Source organism: Lampris incognitus, chromosome 2 (assembly GCF_029633865.1).
Source record: "Lampris incognitus isolate fLamInc1 chromosome 2, fLamInc1.hap2, whole genome shotgun sequence".
NCBI classification, from domain to species: Eukaryota; Metazoa; Chordata; class Actinopteri; order Lampriformes; family Lampridae; genus Lampris; species Lampris incognitus.
This window is the reverse complement of record NC_079212.1, coordinates 38,563,995-38,583,574: the sequence shown is the minus strand read 5'-3', so window position 1 is coordinate 38,583,574 and position 19,580 is coordinate 38,563,995. Positions and strand designations below refer to the sequence as shown.

General features: G+C 43.6%; 1 protein-coding gene across 1 annotated transcript in view; it reads right to left on the bottom strand.

The window, feature by feature from the left end:
* Nucleotides 1–2,794: 2,794 nt before the first annotated feature.
* cables2b (Cdk5 and Abl enzyme substrate 2b) overlaps nucleotides 2,795–19,580 on the bottom strand; it is a 57,303-nt gene continuing 40,517 nt past the window's right edge. The window contains exons 5-10 of the mRNA XM_056274145.1: nucleotides 19,565–19,580; nucleotides 11,617–11,714; nucleotides 8,907–9,013; nucleotides 6,435–6,554; nucleotides 6,034–6,118; nucleotides 2,795–3,552 (exon numbers count right to left, since the gene is read on the bottom strand). The exon at nucleotides 19,565–19,580 is cut by the window's right edge and continues 153 nt beyond it. Of these exons, the coding sequence (XP_056130120.1) occupies nucleotides 3,406–3,552; nucleotides 6,034–6,118; nucleotides 6,435–6,554; nucleotides 8,907–9,013; nucleotides 11,617–11,714; nucleotides 19,565–19,580 (573 nt within the window). The 3' untranslated portion in view covers nucleotides 2,795–3,405. The remainder of the gene's footprint in view (nucleotides 3,553–6,033; nucleotides 6,119–6,434; nucleotides 6,555–8,906; nucleotides 9,014–11,616; nucleotides 11,715–19,564) is intronic.

Sequence of the window (19,580 nt, the reverse complement as noted above, 5' to 3'; positions counted from 1 at the left end):
TCATCCATCTCCCGCCCCGCCTAGAGCTCAGCCGCCCTGTTCCATCACCAGCCCTGGTCCCAAGGTGAGCTTGCTAACCCATTAGCACATGGCTAACTAGCTAACTAGCAGGCTAGCCCTAGCATTGGCGCAGCTATCTAGCTAACGGTGGTGAAGCCCGGTTTGTCGCACCTAAAAGTCCCCGCCTCCATCCATAGTTATCCGGGCTATAGAAAAACCGCGACTATATATATATATATATATATATACCGTATTTCCCGGACTATAAATCGCTGTTGTTTTACTCGTCTCGTCTGGATGGTCCAGCGAATTTTATTCCAAAGCGGTTTGTACTATGTAATGCTGTGGGACGAACACGCTGCATTTCAAATATGGCCACTAGATGGCAATGTTTAACGTTGTGACTCAATTGAAAATTCACCCTTTGCAGACGCGTCACAATTATCACGTGACGAGAGAGACTGCGCCATGACGGACGGCAGGAAGTGATAGACCGGGAAATTCAAAAGCGAACAAAACAAACAAAATATTGCGACGGATGAGTAGCTATTATAGTTTAAATTTAAGTGACGGCTACCAATAGTCAGAGTAATGTTGTGGAGTTGTCCTGTGAAGAGAGTTACCTTGTAGGACGGCACAAAGAGCGATATGTGGAGAAGCTAGCGATAGCAGGGTTAGCTACCGACCCGTACCTTCTTCCTACCGATGCGTTCACGGATGTAGCAAAACCGTCCAGTCTGTCCGAGTTCAATCCACACGATCTGTACCACTACGTTACCAACGGAGTGTCCCCATACACAGGTGCTGACCTAAAAGCATACAAAAGTCTGGATGCTTACCAGTTCTTTGTAGCTGGTTGGGTTACAGAATCGCGGTGCTACGCTCACAGCAGGGGGATGTACCTCATAATGGCAAAGGTAAGAGATAGCTCGCCAGCTGTGTATGTTTTTAACCTGTTTCCCCTAGGATGCCATCAAAACTCAAATCGACTGTAACCAAAAGCAGCTCATGCTTTCCTTGCCATTTCATAGTAGGTTACACAGTCTTGCCATCTAGCTAGCATTTGGGTCATTCCATAGAAAGTGTTAAATTCGAGTCCACAACATTCAAAGGGGACAAGGAGGCATAATAAAACTGTCAGTAATGTTTTCAGTGTCTGAAGCCACTGATTCAAGTGTACTAGTTAGCATGAAGCAAAATACAATTAAATAATAAATATACAATTTGTATATTTTTAGCTGTTTTTGTTAAATTACAATAATTTTCTCCTGTCCACTCTGACCATTTCTCACATTCATGTAAGGTAACATTTAAAAAAATATCACATAAATCTCAGACTTTTATTGTTCTTATGAGCAAAAATACTTCCCTCTTCATATGAAATGTGTTAATTAAATTAAAAATGCATAATTTTTGGTTGAAATATATAAACTATATATATATATATATATATATATATATATATATATATATATATATATATATATATTTGGTTATGATCAAAAACTTCCAAAGTTCAGTCTTAACATTTTCCATGGAATGACCCGCCTGCACTATCTGTAATTTCAGGTCCATCATAGTCAGGCTCTGTCTGCGACCCAGCTGAAACCATGGGTGTCTGTGAAGAAGGATGGAACCATTGTGTGCGGCCACTGCACATGTAAAGCAGGCCTTGGAGAGGTCTGCTCCCACATCACGGCTCTGCTGTATGCACTAGACTCCGCCGTGAAACACCTGGAAGACAGAAGCTGCACTGATGGGCCACAACAGTGGGGACAGCCTCCCTCGAAACCAGGCAAAGCTCTGATCGAGGAGGCGAAATCCATTGATCGTCAGCCGTCCGTCATGGCGTTCATATTCCCCGCGAGTGGGACGTGACATCACGTGCAAAGGGTCAATACTTCAAGTATTGAAAATTGAAAGAAACATAGTAATGTGCGGCTCGGGCGGGTTCAGATAAGCTTACTAGAAAATATCATGGGTTTGGGTGGGCGGGTCAAAAAGTGACAAAGCAGCGGTTCGAGTAAGTTATAAATAACTTACAGAGACATTGCCTGCAATAGGCTAGGCTGTGCATTAGTAGTCCACCTTCTCTTGCTCTCTATCAAACACACACACGGTTTTTTTTTTTTATCAATTTGCGATCGTGGTTGTGGTCAGTGCATGTGTTTTAGAGTGTTGAGGCTTCACCTATGAGCCCCACCCCCAAAGTGGTTTACGTAGCTTTTGTTTACACCACCATAACTGTTTTGTGGGTCAGGAAGACGTGTGTGTGTGTGTGTGTGTGTGTGTGTGTGTGTGTGTGTGTGTATATCTGTCACCCCCCCATGATTACACTTTGTAACAAAAAGAAAAAAAGGGATGTACCCATAACATCACAGCCCCTAGATCAGGACTATGAAAACAAGATGCCTGTAAAGGCAGAGTACAAAAATGTATCACAGTGACTGGAGAACTGAAACATCACCCAACTTCATCAAACATAAAAAGGTGTGCTGCTACTAGCAGGGGATGTTCACCATCATGTGTGGTGCCCAGTTTGGTCTAGCATGAGTATACAAGAGGTGGACTGGTAAAGTAACCAAACCTGTTTGATACTTGCTCAGTTCAAAAGGAACTAGTTACGCTGAAGACATACAAGGGATTTAAACACACTGGTCAGTAATGATACTGAGCCATAGCCATAGTGGGCACAGTATGGTACAGCACAGTACCGGTCCAATGAAAATACCTTAAGAGTCACATGATTCCAATCTCTGAACAACAGAAAGGAGCATGATACTAAGTGATCCACTTGATGCTGTTGAGTCAGGTACTAGGACTGTTGCTGTACCAACTTGTCCCAGTGCGGCATCACTTTGGCGTCTGGATGAGGAGGGTAAAAGGGAGTGACTCTCACTGCTGTTGTGCTGGTGAACAAGTCACTATCAGGACTGTTGTTGTACTTTTCATCACAGTGTGACTTTGGTGTATGGGAGAGCAGGGAGGAAAATCCAAGGTGTTGCTGTGCTGTGTGATAGAGCTGTCTGTCTGTTGATGTATTTTTACTTCATCTATATTGTGCCTTGGCTCTACGGAGGGACTAGTAGAGGATGAATGCTACAGTAACTCTGTGCTGTTGAGCCAAGCGCAACGAGGAGTGCTGCTGTGGTACAAGCTACTGTGAAATTACGTTTGTTCAGATGCCCAGCAGTTCTTCATGGGATCCTAACTTTACCTTTTGGGATGGATGTTTCCCATAATGCCACTGCCTCTTTGAGAGCAAGTCATTATTGGGATTTCTACTGCATCATCCATCCATCACAGTGTGGTGCGTGTTTGCACTTGGAGAGTAATAAGGTGCTATTGGTCCGTGGGACCAGGGAGGGAGGTCACTGTGTCAATGTGCTATTTAGCCAGGCACTACTATAACGGCTGCTGCTGGACCAGGCGGCGGTAATGTGGCAAGACCTTGCTCTCAGGGAGGTACAGTGCCATCTCCAGGGCGACCAGGATAGTGAACTCAAACTGTATCAACTCTCTCCTGCCGATCCGGAAACGCTCCTCGAGTTTCTACAGCATATTAAAAATAGGGAGGGGGGGTAGCGAGAGAGAGAGCGAGAGAGTGAGAGAAAGAAAGGGAGACACAAGAGAGCAGTTTTGAGTTCAGGGAAGACTAGTTTTCAAACCACATTTAAAAGTAAACCACACTGAATAAACAATAAAACACAATATAAGAATGGCAGAGGTTTGTGCTCATCGGGGGGGGGGGGGTGTATGGCTGTTGCTCTGCAGGCTCCTGGTCCCCCTGTGGGTTTGGTGTTCTTCAGGGGTTGTGGTTCTTTAGACCTCAGCTGTTCTCTTGGTCATGGGACATCTGCACGACTGCGGGGCAAGTGGGTAGCCGCAGAGTCTGTCTACTGCTCGGAGGCAATACAATAAATTGCGGCTCTCACACGCCAGAATTTATTGGGATTAATCCCATGTACTCACAGCTAGACACTTCACGTACACACAGGTGGACACGTCACATGCACACACACACTACTAGCATCTGCCTCACACACTTCTGGATTACATACTTCTTCCTAGTCCTTTCTGCCCCTTCTTTCCTTTTTTTTCACCTTCTCCTTTATCTCAATAACTTTTACCCTAAACTGATACTGATAAGATCGATTTACTTATGTTTTGTCGAACACATGTCAGTGCCTATCTCCATGTCTATCAGATAAATGTTGTCATTTTTCGTTCCTAAAACAGTGGTGGTTCTAATAGGGGGGCAAGGGGGGCAGTGCCCCATAATATTAAGCCTGGACCCTCCTCTGGCCCCCCTAACTGTGGCAAATATTTTCGTAAGGCAGAAAAAAAATTAATAAATGTGAAAACAGAAAATAAATCATGTTGCATAGTCGAACCATTTAGGTGACGAACCCCTAACTGTGGCAAACGACAAACTATTGTTTGTCTTTTGGAGAACTAAACCTATGGGGGTGGTGGTGGTATATTTGGTACCCCTAAAATCGTATGTGGCCGCAGCCTGGCCTCCCGTTTGAAATGGTCTAGAACTACCACTGTCCTAAGATTCCTTAATTCACTTGTGGTGATTGTCCCCCTCTTGGAGAAGCAATGCTGATTGGTTGTTGAGCTGATCAAATATGCAGAAGAGTGGGACCGGCGGTGGTTATAAATATATAACAAACAATAAATGAATAAATAATGGCAGAGGCAATGTCTAGCAGACAGATGAAACGAAATAAAAGTTGAAGGGAAATCATACTCTGAGGGAAATACAAGGAGAAGGAAGTGTCAGTTGAACTGGTGCCCTGTCCTGCAGCTCCTATGCAGGCTGGGAGGTCACCAGTAAATACTGACTACACATGTTAAATTGACTGTTTGCTCAATAACTGACAGTGATTCACCCCAGGTCGCTTAACAATTGCCCCTACTTCTTCGTACATCTGACAGACCACTACCATCATAAGACAGATGGTGCTAGATTAATAAAAAGAAATAGCTTAAGGAGGGGAATGGTAAAAAGGTGGTGGTGGGCAAACTATAAAACATTCACAACCACAGTCATATTTCTCTAAATTGTAAATTATTGTAGAAAAGCCATTTTACTTTCACTGGCGTATGTGATATTAATTCTCCAAACATTCCCCTTATGCCATTCCCAGGTGTGTCACAAATTCATGAAGGGGGCAGAGCCTCATCTTAAGCGTTAAAGGCTGGCGTTTGTAAATGGAACTTTGAAGGCTGGTGAACAACGTGGGTGGAGAAAAAAAATGAGTCACACTCCCCCATTCGTCAACAACTACCATGAACATGCCCTTGAGCAAGGCACTAATCCTCCCCCCTTGCACTACTTTAAGGGTCACCTGTAGAAGACGGTGGGTGGAAAAAGTGAGAAATGAGTCACACTCCCCCTTTCATCAACATCTACCATGAACCTGCCCTTGAGCAAAGCACTAATCCTCCTCTTTGTACTACTTCAAGGGTCACCTGTAGAAGACTGGGTGTACTGGTAGTTCATGGGTATTGACTGATGTACATCACTGAATGAATGTGACAGAATGGGGCAGTGCTAACAATGTAGAACCCTTGAGTTATAACAATAATAATAATAATAATAATAATTTAATTTAAATATGCAGGTTAGTTTCCACCTGGTCTGATCCTGACCCATAGCAAAGTGACTTATTCAGAGGGAACAGAGCTCTCCTCATTTCTCAAATAACCAGCTCTACTGTGTGATGTGTATTTGACATATCACAGTGTTCACATCTGTGGTTGGTCTGAGTGAGTTCTATGTGCTTATCGTGTGAGTGTTTAATGTGTGTGTAGCATGCACAGGTTTGCAAACGTGAGTTTATATCTATATATTGGTTTTATTAGTGTGTGTATGTGCATGTGTAGTGTGTATGTATGTATGCATACTCGTGTACCTGTAAGAGTGAGTGTTCATGCGTGTACGTAATCCCATGTGCACATGTACTTGATTTCATGTTTACGTGTCTCTAAGTAAGTCTATTTGTGTGTGTGTGCATGTCTCACATCGATAAGGTGCTTGACCTCCTGTTTCTTGAGGTCACTGCTGATCTTGGCAGCCAACAGGATGCAGGCGGCTGACACCAACTTCCTGTGAAACACATAAAAGCAGCAGCGTCTCAAGCAATTCTGTGCCCAATTTGATTTTGCTATGCAGAATTAATGCCATCAAGGGCAATCATTTTTCTGCACTCAGACAGACACTGCAGATGGGAGGTGAAACGCAGAGAATTAGATGGCGAGCAATTTCTTTTTATGGACAGAAAAAAAACAATTGCACATTTTCTATTTAACTAAAATAAAAAAATAAAAATCACATTACATTTGGAACATATAGTGCATACAGGGCATGTATGTGGTGGCGCCAGTGGTATCAATGGTAACAATTACACAAGGACAATATGTACCTGTTATGCTTGTTTAGTCGACCCTGTAACACCAGCTTCTCAAAGTAAACAAAGGACATTGCTATAGTGACAGGCTGTAGGCTGCAGTCCTCTCCCACCGCACACATCTCTCTCTTCAGACTAGTGGTGGGAGACAGTATTAAAGATTATATACAATGAGTTTATATCATATAATTAACTTTGACTTAAGTGCATCATATTGTAGTATTTTAGTCATAGTAATGTAGTATCGAATAAAGTACATTTGTTGCATAGCAAACGACATCTTCCATATTCTATTCTATTCTTCCAGTGTGGGAAGATGGCGGCACAAATTCACATTTGCAGCGGCCTCACCCAGTACTGGTGTGGGAGGATGGCGGCGCAAATTCACGTTTGTGGCGGCCTCACCCAGTACCATCCATGCAGTGTCTTTGTCCACGTCTGCATCTAAATTTGTCTTTGTTTGATGGCTGGGAGAGTTGGCGCTGGATCGGCTGGGAGAGCTTGGTCTGCTGCGTCATGTGCGCCCAGGGACCATGGCTCTGCCCGGAGCTGTGCCCGAAGAGGTAACACCGAGGGAGGTCTGACAGGACGCGGAAGCGGGGCAGGCTAAGCTAACTGCTAGCCCATGCAGACCGGTAGTTCCGATAACACCGAGGCGGGTCTGAGGGCAGCCTCACCTATCCTTGACTGTGTTTTTAGTGTCGTCGTGTGGATTGCGGGGAGGTGTGTCGAAGGTGTCTGGCTGGGAGAGCTAGCATTGGATCGGCTTAGGGAGCTTGGTCTACCACGTCCTGTGGGCCCAAGGACCACGGCCCTAACTGGAGCTGCACCCGAAGAGGAAACCCTAGGGGCAGTCTGACAGGATGCGGAAGCGGGGCAGGCTAAGCTAACTGCTAGCCCATGCAGACCGGCAGTTCCGACAGTCATCCTGGCTGGCGTTTGTTCTCCTGGACAGTGATTTCTGGATATACATATATGTGTTCTTGTAGTTTTTGGATATTACATTACATTACACTACAGTCATTTAGCCGACACTTTTATCCAAAGCGACTTACAATAAGTGCATTTAACATAGGAAATCAGGAGAACTACAAGTCATCAGAGGTCATAAGTGCATCTAAAACAAGCATCTAAGAGCAAAACCAGTGCGAAAGTAAAAGCGCAAGAAAGAGATTTTTTTTTTAAATGAGTGAATACAATAAGTGCTAACAACAAGTAACAGGGTAGTAGTTCTTGAAGAGGTGAGTTTTCAACCTGTGCCGAAAGATGGGCAGCGACTCCGCTGTCCTGACATCAGTGGGGAGTTCATTCCACCACTGTGGGGCCAGGATAGAAAAGAGGCGTGACTGGATTGATCGGCAGCAGGGGCCTCTGAGCGACGGGGCAACCAGGCATCCCGAGGCAGCAGAGCGAAGTGGTCGGGTGTGGGTGTAGGGCTTGACCATGGGCTGGAGATAGGAAGGAGCTGTTCCTTTCACTGCCCTGTAGGCTAGCACCAGAGTCTTAAACTGCATGCGAGCAGCTACTGGGAGCCAGTGTAGGGACACGAGAAAGGGAGTTGTGTGGGAGAACTTAGGGTGGTTGAATACCAGATGAGCTGCAGCTTTCTGAACAAGCTCCAGCGGTCTGATGCCGGGGCGCCAGCAAGGAGGGAGTTGCTGTAGTCCAGTCGGGAGATGACCAGAGCCTGGATGAGCACCTGTGCTGTCTCATCGGTGAGGAATGGGCGAATCTTCCTGATGTTATAGAGGAGAAATCTGCAGGAGTGAGCAACTGATGCATCATTTGCAGCAAACGACAGTTGGTCATCCAGGATCACACCCAGATTCCTCGCAGTCTGAGTTGGCATCACCACGGTGTTGTCAAAGATGATGGCCAGGTCTCGGTGCGGGCAACCTTTCCCTGGGAGGAACATCAGCTCTGTCTTGTGCAGATTGAGCTTCAGGTGGTGTGTTGCTATCCACTCCGAGATGTCAGTCAAGCACGCAGCAAAGCGTGTCTCTACTTGTGTGTCAGAGGGAGGAAAGGACAAGATCAGCTGGGTGTCATCGGCATAACAGTGGTAAGAGAAGTCATGTGAGCGAATAACAGAACCCAGGGATGGCGTGTACAGGGAGAAAAGGAGAGGACCCAGAACCGAACCCTGTGGAATGCCTGTAGTCAGTCTGTGAGGCTCTGACACAGATTCCCTCCATGTCACCTGGTAAGAGTGACCCGTCAGGTAGGATGCAAACATTGAGAGTGCAGAGCCTGTGACACCCAGCTATGTGTTTTTGTCTTTGTGTTGCACTGCTGTGGGCAACGATGTTTCGTTTCATTTCATGTGTGCAAGTGCATGAAATGAAACGACCAATAAAGTGTTTCTGATTCTATTGTAAAAGCTTCCCTGTATAGTTTGAGTTCGATGAGGGGGGGAATTCTCCCAAAGTATTGAATTCTCTTAAAACAAGTGTCTCGATTCTACTTCTTTCTTTTCTGGTGGCTTACCTGCGTATCTTGCTGAGGGTGAGTTTGATGTGGGGAAACTTCTCCTTAAAAGTCTCGTTCATGTCTTTCTTCAAATCCGACGGCTTTACATACTCTATGACTGTAGTCTGCAGGAGGAGAGGGCAGCAGAGGGAGGTTTAGGGAATGCAGTAAAAGAACAGATGGAAAGAGGAGGAGAGAAAGGAGGATGGAAAGAGGGAGATAGAGCAAGATTCAGTCATGTGAAACCTCCAGACAAGTAAAGGAGGCTCACCAGACTTCTGATTTACTGTCTAAGTGCACAGTGACCAGACAGTATCACATGCCTATGATACTCTTCTGGCACAGGATGTTGGTCGTTTCACTCACATGTGGAAAACTGTTCTGTTCACCCCAATCTGTGTGTGTGTGTGTGTGTGTGTGTGTGTGTGTGTGTGTGTGTGTGTGTGTGCCTCTACAAATACTGTGTTGAAAGGATTTCAGAAATACATTGGGTTTTTTTTTCCCATAATATTTGTGTACATGTGTGTGTGTGTGTGTGTGTGTGTGTGTGTGTGGGTGAGGTCAGACAGCCAGCACTGGCAGATGTGTGATTGCATATACGCACAAACTGCATTTGTGCAGCTTGTGTTGTATCTGAATGTAGACTTTTCTACTCAACCAGCACACTGACGGGGTTAGTGTGTGTTATTTCCTGTAGGCCTTCAGTAAACAAGGGAAATAGTTTTTCAGCAGTAAGACATAGTAAAGTGCAGAAAACACTATGCTGTTTTGGCTCATATTTTGATTCCTATCAACAGGTGTTAAATCAATGTGCTGGGACATCAAAACCGCAATGATTTGTTAATTTGAGCGTGTCAGTCAAGAAAAATAAATGGATATCGCTAACACACATATATGCTTGTACAGGACGGAAACCATGTTGTTCCTACATGTCATTATGGAAGACAACTAATCCAACCTCACATTAAAACCACAATCCTGAAAATGTACCTGTGAACAGATATGATTCCCCCACCCCCCTTTTTCTCCTCAATTGTATCCGGCCAATTACCCCACTCTTCCGAGCCGGCCTGGTTGTTGCTCCACCCGCTCTGCCGATCCGGGGAGGGCTGCAGACTACCACATGCCTCCTCTGATACATGTGGAGTCACCAGCCGCTTCTTTTCACCTGACAGTGAGGAGTTTTGCTAGGGGGATGTAGTGCATGGGAGGATCATGCTATTCCCCCTAGGTCCTCCTCCCCCGAACAGGCGCCCTGACCTACCAGTGACCAGGACACATACCTACATCCGGCTTCCCACCCGCAGACACAGCCAATTGTGTCTGTAGGGACGCCCGACCAAGCCGGAGGTGACACAGGATTCGAACCGGCGATCCCCGTGTTGGTAGGCAACAGAATAGACCGCTACGCTACCCGGACGCCCCACAAATATGATGTTTGATACTTTCTATAACTGGCGAATTTGAGACAGCAGCTTATCCACAAATACCCACATCCTTAACACTTTTGTAGTTTCTCATTTTAATGGTGAGGTTTGGAAACGTTCACAATGGTTCATCTTCATCTTAGCAGCTAAATATACAGTAACGCCAAGTGGCAATTCTAGAGAAGAAACATTTTTGTGGCTGACCTTATCTATTTACCAGTAGACACTATGTCAACAGATAACACTCCAGTAAAGCAAAAAAAGACTTATCTTCGGCAAAAAACAGCCAGCCTGTCTAACTTGAATATAGATACCTGGGGGTTGGGGCGGCTACAACTTGTTTACTTGTAATCAGTAGCAGAGTGCTTTCTGACATTTACCAGCCATATTACGCTTCAAGAGAAAGAGGAAAGAAAAAAAAATATAAACTCAGCACAAAAAGTAAGGAAATGTGTGCTTGGTAGATTATTTCTTTGTTGTAAGAATGCTTCTTGGCAATAAATCTTATATCAGGCACCTGATTGTCAGCACCTGGGGTACCAGAAGCTCAAAACAAGAGTCAATAGCAACAGCAAAATAAGCTGTGTGGCATTGGCAGAGATGATTTGGCAAATTTTTCATGGGCGCAACCCACATACTCAGCTCTGCTGCTCATCCCACAAATGCATGTTCCTTACAAATGTGGCCCCATTTAAAAGGGAAATAAACAGGCTTTCCAACAGTATAAGATTTATTGCCAAGAAGCATTGTTACAACAAAGAAATCATCTTCCAAACACACATTTCTTTACTTTTTGTGCTACGTATATAGTATATATACATACATACATACATACATACATACATACACATACATACATACATACATACATACATATACATATATACTTACACACACACACACACACACACACACACACACACACACACACACACATATATATATATATAAGTTGACTTAGTTACTACACTGATGATTATTATTGTTATTGTGTGGCAGAATGGGGTGTGGACCAGCTGTTCTGAGTTACCCTACTAAACTCCTGACACATTAAATACTTTTTTACATAGTCCACATCCCAAAGAAGACACATCAGGGAGAAGGGGGAGGGAAAGCCACAGACATATAACGCGGTGGACACTCTCCAGTCAAAGAATCTGCAGATATCAGTGTTTTAATTAACCGTTGTAGCTGGTGTTTTTAACTTGGCCTTTTGTCCGTGTCTTTATAGTGGAAATCACCAGCTGTGGTGGCCACAGGACAGATCAAACCAGACAAGAATGAGCCACACTGTGTCTCACCATGTAGGAGGCAAAGATCAGCACCCTCTTATGTTTGCCACAAGGCCACTGGGGGTCGCTCAGGAGGTTAGGGTCATAGTCTGTTACATCCTCCACACCTGGAGAGAACACATACATACACACACACACACACACAGAGGAATGCATGTATGAGCACACAGGAGTCAAGATAAAGGCACTCATCATGAAATACCCATGTTCAACATTTAAACAATATTAGCAATGACATCTTTACTGACCGCAGTGACACTAACTGAGCCATTTAAGACACTTTAATTTAGTCATACTGTCTGTACCAAGAAATCACAAACACACACACACACACACACACAGCCGTGCAGCCTAGACATTAGTCAGAATACCACCATTTGTAAGATGAACCATGGGCTCCCAAATCTAGCCTACAGGGATCAACAATAAAGTTGTGTTTTCATTCTGTGAGGAGGTTAATTATGTTCAATAGTTAATTATGTTCACTAGTTAATGGTATTCCAGCTTTAATTATGTTCACTAATTAATGGTATTCCAGCTTTAATTATGTTTGCTAGTTAATGGTATTCCAGCTTTAATTATATTCACTAGTTAATTATGTTCACTAGTTAATGGTATTCCAGCTTTAACTATGCGCACTATAGTTAATGGTATTCCAGCTTTAATTATGTTCACTAGTTAATCATATTCACTTGTTAATGGTATTCCAGCTTTAATTATGTTCATGAGTTAATTATGTTCACTAGTTAATGGTATTTCAGCTTTAATTATGTTCGGGAGTTAATTATGTTCACTAGTTAATGGTATTCCAGCTTTAATTATGTTCACGAGTTAATTATGTTCACTAGTTAATGATATTCAAGCTTTAATTATGTTCGGGAGTTAATTATGTTCACTAGTTAATGGTATTCCAGCTTTAATTATGTTTGGGAGTTAATTATGTTCACTAGTTAATGGTATTCCAGCTTTAATTATGTTCAGGAGTTAATTATGTTCACTAGTTAATGATATTCCAGCTTTAATTATGTTCATGAGTTAATTATGTTCACTAGTTAATGATATTCCAGCTTTAATTATGTTCACGAGTTAATTATGTTCACTAGTTAATGATATTCCAGCTTTAATTGTGTTCACGAGTTAATTATGTTCACTAGTTAATGATATTCCAGCTTTAATTATGTTCACGAGTTAATTGTGTTCACTAGATAATGGTATTCCAGCTTAAATTATGTTTGGGAGTTAATTATTTTCACTAGTTAATGGTATTCCAGCTTTAATTATGTTCACGAGTTAATTATGTTCACTAGTTAATGGTATTCCAGCTTTCCAGTCAGACTAGTCAGACCTGGCACAACTGGTAGGCATAAACAACTACCTGCACAGAAGAGAAAACCAGCAGTTCCTGTGCACCTAGTTGGGTAAAGCGGGGGGGGGGGGGGGTACCAAGAGATGTAGACTAGACTATTCAGTAGACTAAAAGGAAACCTCAGCCTCATATAGACAGTTGTGTGTGGTTTATACATTTGTGTGTTTCATGTGCATCAGTATGACTTCTCCTCTACCAGCTGCTCTGTGTGTGTGTGTGTGTGTGTGTGTGTGTGTGTGTGTGTGTGTGTGTATGAATGTGGATGTGTGTGCAAGGTAAATAGAGTAAATGAAATTGATGACCCAGAATTTAAGAGGAGAGATTAACTCAGATGAACTTCTCTCACACAGACACTCACACACACACACACACACACACACACACACACACACACACACACACACACACACACACACAGCTGTGTTGTGTTAATAAGGGGGTTCTGAAAAAGATGAGATGTTAGGAGGATAATAAAGGCTTATGCCAACGTGTCTAGTGCATGAGGTGTTTGTGTGTGTGTCTGTCGGTGTTTGTGTCAGTGTATGTGAGGTTTGTGTGTGTGTGTGTGTGTGTGTGTGTGGGAGGGCGGTTGGATGCTCTTGCACAGCTGTGATAACAGCCATCTGGGATGATTCCTCTCTCTCTCTCTCTCCTCTGATCTCACCCCCATTGCTCTCTCAGCCCTTCAACCTCTTTCACCTCATTCCTCCAATCTGGCTTCTTTAACCTCTCTTCTTCTTCTTCTTCTTCTTCTTCTTCTTCTTCTTCTTCTTCTTCTTCTTCTTCTTCTTCTTCTTCATGACATTCCTCTTTTCCTTCTCTTATCAAGACCCAACACACAGTTAGGCCAAGCTGATAAAGAAATGAACAAGGCGTGTTTTTGTGAGAACGTTCTGGGTGTGTTGCATGATTTTGTGGTCCAGATGTAATGTACTCAGATGGGTGTCCATTATGGTCTACAACAACCAAAATGATGCTAAAGCAAACCTCAGCAGCACACCACAGAGATTTTCAGACCCAGCATGCCTAGCATTTGAGTTCTGCCTACAACCATAACAGTGTCACGCAAAATGTAGGACTTATTACTCACTAGTATACTTGGAGTATGAGATGCAAGGGACTGCAGAGTTGCCGTCTATAGACACGTGTGTGTGTATGTCCTTTACTTGAAGAAAATATGAGCAACAATTTTTACTTCGTCCAATGATGTGCCTCTCAACTGGGTTCGTTTAATTTTCACCTGTTCCTACATAACTTCTGCTTCCCGTGTGGGAAGATGGCGGCGCAAATTCACGTTTGCAGTGGCCTGACCCAATACCGGTGTGGGAAGATGGCGGCCTGTTTGTGGCGGTCTCACCCAGTACCATCCATGCAGTGTCTTTGTCCACGTCTGCATCTAAGTTTGTGTCTTTGTTTGATGGCTGGGAGAGCTGGTGCTGGATCAGCTGGGAGAGCTTGGTCGGTTGCATCCTGTGGGCCCAGGGACCAGGGACCCGCCTGGAGCTGTGCCCGAACAGGAAACACTGAGGGCAGTCTGACAGGACGCGGAAGCGGGGCAGGCTTAGCTAACTGCTAGCCCATGCACACTGGCAGTTCCGACAGTCCTCCTGGCATTCGCTCTCTTGGGACAATGAATTTTTATTTTTTTTGGATATGTTGGATATATGTGTTCTTGTAGGTTTTGTTTTTATTTTTTTGTAGTTTGATATGTGTTCTTGTACTTTGGATATGTGCTTTTGTCTGTTGTAGTGCTGTGGGCTGGGGGAAACGATATTTTGTTTCATTTCATGTGCACAGGTGCATGGAATAAAATGACAAAATGTTACCGATTCCTGATAAAACAGGCTACATTGTATTTCTGTCTAAAAAATGTGTCATATTAAGTTCTATTGATCTATTGATTAAGCTGTCATGCTGGCAACATTTCCTCTGATTAAGTAGTTTCTCTACTTTCTTAGGGCACGTTCTGCGTTTACTTCTTTCTCAGTACACAACGAGGATCACGGGAATTGTGACATTAACAGATTCATTGCAAGAGTTTCATTTTTACAATACTTGTGTATCTTTTTATCGACGAGGAATTGCTCAGTGAAATTCTGATTTAAATTTATAGAAAAATGCCCATGCAGTGTAATCTATGAATAAAGTTTGACAGCACACAGCTACAAAGGTGCGTTTCACCCAAACTAACGTGTCCGTGGCCACAGCATTTTAGTATAAAAACACTCTCAGTTTCAGTGAGACCAGCTGAATGAATAAAGATTAGATATAACAACCACAGCCCATGACCTTTCTGTGACCCATCAAGAAAATATTGGGTAACACTTACTACTGCTGTCACATTATATTCGAATATCGAATTTAATTTCGAATTTGCATAAAAACATGAGATTCGAACGTAAATGGGGAAATTCGAATTGAATAAATAAATGAATAAATAAATAATAAATACATTGATTGTACTTTAAAATTATTAATTAATCAATGTCAAAAATGCCAAAAGTATGCTACGGCAAGAATTCCAGCTCTAATTACCCATACGTCCATTACCCATAAGTCCATGGAGCGGAAACGTAGGCCTAGGCTGCAGCCAGAAACGAGAAAATGGAGGAATTTGGTGCTGCCGACAACGAGCCCGATGATCAGCATACCAGAAAGATCGTCACTCCAGAGAATCTTAGGAGTGCGATTGGGAAACACTTTGGTTTTTGGAATGTAAATGGAAAGACTGAAAACAAGGACAAGGTAATATGCAAACTATGTGAGCTTGAACTAGCATACCATAGTTCCACGACCAACCTACGGTCTCACATGCAGTTCCATCATCCGGCCGAATACAAAGAACTGCAGGACCCTGCTGGTGCGTCTGCTGCTGCTAAACAACCCAGGCTGACAACGTTTTTCTCACCTTCGGCTGCTCTGTCCTCTACACGAAAAGAGGCGATCACTTCACAACTCACCAAATTCATATGTAAAGACATGCGGCCAATAAGCATCGTGGAAGGTGGAGGCTTTAAAGATTTTCTCCGTGAAATTGAGCCACGTTACACTATCCCAGCAGAACCACAATAACTAAAAACATTGTGAAACTCTACGATACTACTCGTGAAAATGTACGCCAGATACTAAGCGATAAGGAAATTGCACTCACTACAGATGGGTGGACGTCTATAGCCACAGACGCTTATGTTACAGTTACAGCACACTTAATGTCGGAGGCATGGGAACTGAACGATTTTGTCCAACAAACGAAAGACTTGAGAAGTAGCCACACTGCAGAAAACGTCGCGGAGTGCATTTCTGGCACACTGAGGGATTTTCACATTCCCCGTGAATCGGTGATCGCAGTCACAACAGACAATGCACATAACTATGTGAATGCTGTGGAGAGGTACCTTGATACCGTTAACATACCTTGCATGGCACATACAATCAATCTAGCTGTACGTAAAGGGCTAGACGTCAGAGCCATAGACACGACACTTAGCAGGCTAAAGAAAGCAGCCGCACATTTCGGCAGGTCACCTACCGACAGCTACCTATTGGAGGATAAACAGCGTTTGCTGGGCTTGAAAACTGATAAATTAATTAATGATTGCATCACGCGATGGAATAGTACATATGAAATGATCTGCAGGGCATCGGAACAACAGGCAGCTGTTGCAGCTGTAATATTTGAGAAAAAATTGTCAAATCTCGAACTAACTGTAGTATACTGATCCTCATTGCTTAGCTGAATGATAATCATTAGTAGACCAACAGCGCTACCTAGTGGTGGTTAAGCTAGGCTCTCATATACCCCAGATGTTGACTGCTGCGGCAGTCGGAGAGTTACAATAAAAAGGACCAGACGTTGGGCATTGGTCTCCGGCTCAAATCACTGTTATGGATATATTAGCAGTACAAGATACATCCAGATAATATAGAAAATATATTACACTAACCACAACTGAATGGTCCATGGTCGAACAGATGCGTGAAATACTTAGACCGTTCAAGATTGCGACTGAGGCTTTGTCAACTAACAAATATCCCACAGCTTCTGCTGTATTGCCTTTACAGCATGTACTACTACTGTGTCAACTTGGCTCACCCATTCCTAATGCAATGCCCAGCTTGAGAGAAATGACCGCAAAGATCGACACAGATTTGAGGAAGCGTTATGACAAAAATAACGAAGCAACATTCATGTTATTGAATAAAGCAGCATACCTGGATCCCCGCTTTCATAGTTTAATGCATTTATCAGAGGAACAGAAGGACCAAGTGCACGCAAACATTAAAGAAGAAATGGCCGTGAGATTTGAAAGTGGGACAGATGAGCATTCGTTAAGCTCAGACACTCACGCACGAAAAACGGCCCTGACGGCAACGGGCGATCTGTTTGGAGAAACATACAAGGGAAGGGGCGAGACGAGAGACGACCAAGACAATGTACTGCACCAAGAGATGTGGTCCTGCCGAAGAGAGACAACGATGCCAGCAGACAGCAATCCTCTTCTATGGTGGAAGACGCTGGGTAGCGCAAAATATCCCCACCTGGCGCAGCTTGCAAGAAAGTAGCTGAGTGTTCCCGGGACATCAGTGCGTTCTGAGCGAGTCTTTTCCACAGCTGGGAATATTGTTAACAAGAAGCGCTCCACTCTAGCTGAGTGTTCCCGGGACATCAGTGCGTTCTGAGCGAGTCTTTTCCACAGATGGGAATATTGTTAACAAGAAGCGCTCCGCTCTTGACACTGAACACGTTAACCAGTTGATATTCCTGGTGAATAATTTGTAGCCTCCCAGTCCAGTTAGGCCTATGTGTAGGCTATGTATAATCGTATTTACAAAGGCCACATAACCCACTATTTTTTATTTTATTATTACTATTATTATTTATTTTAGTTATTTAGTTTGGTGGGCTTGCCTAGGCTACTTATTGGCCACGTTCTGTTAGTAGCCTACGTTACATTGCCATGGCAGCGCTGAATGCAGCCCAATTGCCGTGAGGATTATTGACATTATTATTACTTGTTTGAGAAGCATACTCTGTGGTAATTGTTTTTTGAAAATATGGCAACATTTGACTTCATAATTTGCATTAAACTTCACTAATTATTTCGACCGAAATATGTTGTCTGTCTGCTTGTCCCCTCTTGTGGATACAAATGGTAAAACGCATGATCAAAATAATAACTGGTCAATAAATTACGGGTTATTTTTAGTCTTGCCATTTTAAAGACCGTTTTTTACGTGGAAATTCGAATCCAAATTCGAATATGGGTACAATTTTGCCACGAATATCGAATATGTTTTTTTCTTAAAGTGACAGCCCTAACACTTACTATGACTGCTATTCGGCAGTGTATGTTTGGAAAACTATATTAATATTGTGTTGAGTAGTCATTTTTTTCACCCTTTTTCTCCCCAATTTTATCCAGCCAATTACCTGACTCCTACAAGCCTTTCCGGTCGCTGCTCCACCCCCTCTGCCGATCTGGGGAGGGCTGCAGACTATCACATGCCTCCTCCGATACATGTGGAGTCGCCAGCCGCTTCCTTTCAACTGACAGTGAGGAGTTTCGCCAGGGGGACGTAATGCATGGGAGGCTCGCACTATTCCCCCCGGCCCCCCGCCCCCCGAAGAGGCATCCCAACCGACCAGAAGAGGCGCTAGCGTAGCGATCAGGACACATACCCACATCCGGCTTTCCACCCACAGACACAGCCAATTGTGTCTGTAGAGACACCCAACCAAGCAGGAGGTAACACAGGGATTCCATCAGGCGATCCCCATGTTGGGAGGCAATGGAATAGACCGCCACACCGCTGGACACCCCACCATTGTATTTCAACTCAATCTTGAATCACTACCCACCCATGAAATATTTATATTCCGTTTTGGTTTTTATTGTTCTTGTGATAATGTTGATATTCCTGTCAACTTCCTTTAATTACCGTTTCCTTTTATTCAGTTCTAAGGTGACCTTGTGTGTCAAGAAAGACACTTATTCAATAAAATGCATCATTATTGTTATTACCAGCAGGCGAGCTTGACGTTCCACCTGAGTAAAAGAATAGGTGAAAAGTAGCGTGATGGAGTGAGTAGCGACACTCTCCTTCACCCAAAGGAATTCAAACCCTTGTAACAGCAGGAGTGTACTGTCCAGAAAGGTTCGACATACAACTGACCCTGAGCTCATACCTCTCAGAAAGACTTGTCCTTCAGTTCAACCTCTGCAGCATTTCCACAATGAGTCAGAGCGTGTGGCAGGCCCATTTGACTGTATGTTCTGCCAACATCTACACATCATCTTCCAGAAACACGTATACTGTGTTTGCGTGTGTGCCTTATCTAGCTCCAGTTCCACTGGGTTGCTGAGTCTAGCTAGTGCATGTTTTCTGTCAGACCTCTCCTCTTACTGTGTTTCCTAATGTCTTGAGTCTTGTCCATCTGTCCGATTTGTTTTTCGTATTTTGTACTTGACGACATTGTAGCCATTTACGGTAGCAAACACTCTTTATGAAGGCCTGTGTGTTTCGTGTGTGTGTGTGTGTGTGTGTGTGTGTGTGTGTGTGTGTGTGTGTGTGTGTGTGTGTGTGCGTTACCCAGGTCTAGGCCCAC